The sequence below is a fragment of the Berghia stephanieae genome, chromosome 7 (assembly GCF_034508935.2).
Source record: "Berghia stephanieae isolate SIO BIC M18660-M18661 chromosome 7, UCSD_Bste_1.3, whole genome shotgun sequence".
NCBI classification, from domain to species: Eukaryota; Metazoa; Mollusca; class Gastropoda; order Nudibranchia; family Aeolidiidae; genus Berghia; species Berghia stephanieae.
The window spans coordinates 18,170,045-18,175,044 of NC_088366.1; the positions used below are offsets into that span (position 1 = coordinate 18,170,045).

Sequence of the window (5,000 nt, forward strand, 5' to 3'; positions counted from 1 at the left end):
GTGGACCGCCCAGTGAGTTGTCGTTAGTCGTGCTCAAGGAAAGAAGTGATCCCATTGGTTGAACTGTTGAATACAACTCACGATTTGTTTTCTTTTGTGGCTAAAGACTTGTCTTTTGACGTCATTTTGAGGTAGTATCAGGCTATGAGTTTACGAAGGCTACCTTCTGACTCGCAATTGGCTTCAACAGTCATGACGTCACATCCCTCGTAATGACGCATAGTAACTTAGTAACGGCTCTAAACTATCGGAACAATGGCGGACGCCCTATTGTAATATTTCTCCGACGAGCATAAAAGTGTATTCAGAGTAGAAAAACATTAAAAATATGACCATACTAGCTTTATATATATATATATATATATATATATATATATATATATATATATATATATATATATATATATATATATATTTGCAGGTAATTATGAGCTCGTTGGCAAAAATTAAACATGGGATGTACGGATCAATTTTGACCCCCAACTCAATCTTATTTTTAAAAGATTATTTCATATCATACAATTCGTTCTTTCTCTCTACCTAGATTCCCTATGTAAATCTTGGCGAGTGCTGGTCGCTGTGGTCTGCGGCATGATCATGAGCTCTTCTTTTGCCAGTCAAGCCAGCATGACCTCAGCCATGGTGTGCATGATCGTTGACAAGGACAACAGCAAGGACGTACGAACTAACAACACAATTTCCAACTATAGTATTAAAACCAGTAACCTCACTCTAAATAGTGGTAACATCACAGGTCTCCACGAGAAAGAGCAGGTGTGTTTATTTAAACGATAGATTTAGAATGTTTAAATGTAAAAGTAGTCCTTCAGAGCCATAAAGCCCATGGAGCCGGAGTTTATCCCATTTTTAAAGAGTGAAACGGACAATAGCAATTGCTTTCTACTCTTTGGATGGCACGCCAGTCTATCGCAAAGCACTTTCTGACAGTTTAAATGAAAGCGAGTCTTAAATAGTATATCCTCAATTTAACATTATAAACTTAACCCTGGTCCATTATCTCTTGCAATATTTCTATCTTCAGCATATAATTCACCATCATAGATCCCTTTTGAGGCGATAGGCAGGGATAACTTAATAAAATATGAAGTAGTTACCATCTGATTTTATACGACTGCAGAGGTGGATTGTGAACAAAACTACACATATAAAAGGTCTGGAAATTTTTGAAATGTGTACATCTAAAAAGAGTGGAAAGAATTCCATCAACAGGTCACAGGCTACAGAGCCCCATTCCTTAATTTTTTATAAGTTTTGTCATCTTAATTTATGAATTTACAGAAAGTAAAGCTCTCTATCTAGTAAAACAATTAATTCAAAACGCATTCAGACATTTTACGCGTATTATTTACACCATTCTCCCTCCTTTCCCGCCTCTGCTATTTATTTTGAAATTCCTTGGGACTCTCCAATTATGAGTTTCAAATACAACATGACATACAATTTGTGACAAACTTCACTTGTTCAAAAATATTATTATATTACTCTTTCGAACCGCTGTATGGCGCTCTTTCCATGTTGATGTTTTTTTCGGCAGAGACAACACTGCTAAGGTGAGTAAAACTGAACTAAATGTCTTTCCAGTTCTCAAATTTGATCGGGCAAAGGACCTATGATATTTTAAAATTTCGAGAATGCAGAGAGTTTTGAGGTATAACTCTTTGTTTGCAACAAATATGTCAATGGTTCGAACCATGTTATGAGCTGCGTAAGTTGAGTATTTACATAGACTTATTACACTCATTTGTAAAATGAGTATCTGGCTTATAAACTCGTTGTCTCTGCCAGAAAGAAAGCAGAATAACGGATTACAGACGACATGTCTTGTTCTATATTTTCAATGATCTTCTGGCTTTGGACTGACCCCTTGGGTGGTAGATGTAGTGGATGCAGCTCGAAATGAAAGCTCACGATTAGTAACGTTTACATCAAGACTGCAATACAATACTTGCTTATGTCTTCCGCAAGAGCCAGCCCATACTCCTATACTCTTCTGAAATTCCCTTTCAAAGACGACTCAATTCATAGCTCCACCAGATGTTCTGCACCTTTCGTCCTATGCGTTATGTGTGGAGATGCAGTCTTGAAATCACAACACCACTAAATACGTAACCACTAGAATTCAAATCCGTCATTAACTAGAGATGTATGCTTCAACTGGGGCTCTTTAAGGTTAATATCATGTTGTTTAGCATGTAATATATTCCTATACTAACTTCATGCTATGTGTCATTTTTGGGTAAGAAGGTCACTAGAGTTTCAGAACAGTTGTGGCATATTGAATTGTATTTCGTGTTTAACTAGTTAACTGCGGTACTCTAGAAAAACATGTATTTAAGGATTTACACGTTGTGCCATTCACGCACAAGGGAATACAAGATGTTAATTCACAGGCGGTTAATGCTCATGACTATTAGGCAGACCTTTAACTCTCTCTTTACCAGCCATTTTTAGGATTTTCCCCAAAACTTTACACCCCACTAACACAAAATAGATTTTTTTTATCATTCAAACACAATAGCTTTACGTTATTCCGATGCATAAATTCTTTAGCAAACATGCTCTACAACACACTGTTCATTTTGTTTAAATTTTATGATGTACAAAAGAAATTTGGAAAAGAAAAATGTTGGTTATATCGTAATGAATGTCACGATTTTCCTACAGTTGGTAACAAGAGGGTTAAAAAAATTGTCAGAGGTAGATTAGAAAAAAATATAAATCTATTCATAAACGATATAAGCAGTCTGGGCCCTCGGTTTCATGCATTTCAAAAATGAAAAATATGCATCGAGATTAGGTGAATATGCATGCAAAAGGAGTGAAATATGCACAAAAATATGCAAATTACGCGTCCTAAAAATTGCAAGCATGTCGAATGATAAACTGAAAGATAAGGGTAAAATTCAATTCGTGCATTTATTAAAAGTAAAAAAATAGTGACATGAGCATTACACAAGGATTCATAGATAGGCTACATATATTACATTATAAATTCAGGACACATGTTAATTAAGAGCATTAGATTTGATTTTTAAATTGGCTTGAATTCACAACGTTAACAAACTTATCATTCACTTAGGGCTAGCGACTTGCTAATTATAAATATGCTTTGGTTTAATTCTATTCATTAGAAATATCCTTTGGTTTACTTCTACTTCATATTCACAAAGTGTAGCTCGGTCTGTAGTAAAGCTTTCAGCAACTTACTAATCAAAGAACAATAAAAATTGTATTCCTTTGCAGCAGACCCTCAGTCGACTGCGCATGAGCAGTGAAAGAATGAAATAAATAATCCCTTAATCCAAACGAGCGGGAAAGACTTGGTATCGACGTGCACATATCTGCAGGTCTGATAATCGGACGCATTTATGACGCAATTACTTTGTTGTAATGGACAATATTTTGCGTTGGTTTGTGAGTATTTCCATTACAAAAATGAGCCCATTAACCTTTTTGGTTATCAGATCTGCAAATATGTACACGTTGTATGGTATCAATCCAGTTACTCCTAAGCTATACAGTATCACAATACCGTAATATGTCCATTCCTAAAACATATCAATTTCAGGAGTATGAATATTTTATATTATAATTTTAATATATATCACCTCAGAGTGATTATGAAATTCAAATATTGCAAAATACATGTTATGGATTTTAGAAATATATTGGATGTTTAACAACTGACTTTGGAACAAATACACACAAGTATAAGGACACTTAAACTAAAATAAAATGCCCTTATTCAAGTTATTAAAAGGGAGGTGGATTAATACCATACCATAAAAAAACTCCATTACGTCTGATTTGCGCGCTTACTCGCATACATATTACCCTCAACCGAAAAACAGACACCTGAAGTAATATTTGCTTTTTAAAATTTTTGCTATGACAGAATTATGTAAATATTGTTTCAACAAGAATTATATGCATTTTATCACAGAGATCATGAAAAGATATGAATTATGAAAAATAATGTTATTGTACCGACTGTAGTTCAAATAGTCGAGAAAATGTGGGATCTCTATTTCCTTCGAGAAACGTTAAACTTATTATTTTCGTTATGGATGGTTATAATTTGACAACAGAATGAAATGTATTTCATAGCAACGATCAGCGGCGTGGCGTATTGACGGCATATGGTGGTGCCATGATTAGAAAAAAAAATTCTAACACAGTGAACACGGTTAAGAGGAGAGAGCACGACATATTAAAAACTCTCCGTTATGGAAGGGTGGGGGAGGGTCGATGGTTTCTACGAGTGGACAAAACTTACAAAAACAAATAATTCATGAAAACAACAAGCCACAACACTGAGATACAAGTCCCGTATGAAAAGGTCTTTGTAATTATTCTTTTTCCACCATTTAAAGGATTGGATTTGGTAGATAATGCAATCAATATGTTATAAATGTAAATCAAAAGAGAAAAAAAAACCTATGACAGAAATTACTTACTTTTAGTACTTGTAAAAAAATCTGCACTGCGATGTTTCATTTCTGCAAATCTTTTTATAATGTGTTTATTGAAATCTGGAATGGCATCTATTTCAGCTTTGTGAATTGACAGAATCATTAATGAATTTAACCGCTCCTGTTTCATTGAATTTCGCAACAACAAAATTTCACTCTTTTAAGGGTGCTAAAACAACGTTCAGGAGGTTAAGAAATACGATGGAAGTGGTTAAGGTCACTATAGCCTTTTGATGTCCATTATTTGTCAGTGTTTGTTGTATCTGTAAAAAGTAGACATTAAAACAAAAGACTAAACTAACTGTGAGCCATTCATGCCTGTCATACCATGTCACTGAAAAAGAGCGTTTTCGAGATTTCCACACCTGTGTTAATTCAAAATCAGTTGGTTGGTGAGGAACTAGTCTTTTTATTTCTAATTTGTCATCTAGTGTCAATCTCCCAAACGGTCGGTGAAGTAAAGAGTCAACTTGATTCATTGCAATTCATTGTTTAACAAAACAAAAC

At 34.6% G+C, this 5,000-nt stretch overlaps 1 protein-coding gene across 1 annotated transcript in view; it reads left to right on the top strand.

Annotated features, from left to right (window-relative positions):
* The window catches only part of LOC144976164 (sialin-like), a gene marked incomplete in the record, with an annotated part of 32,001 nt that overhangs the window by 3,090 nt on the left and 23,911 nt on the right, over nt 1–5,000 (top strand). Inside the window, 1 exon segment of the mRNA XM_078920345.1 lies at nt 545–774. Within this exon segment, the coding sequence (XP_078776471.1) occupies nt 545–774 (230 nt within the window).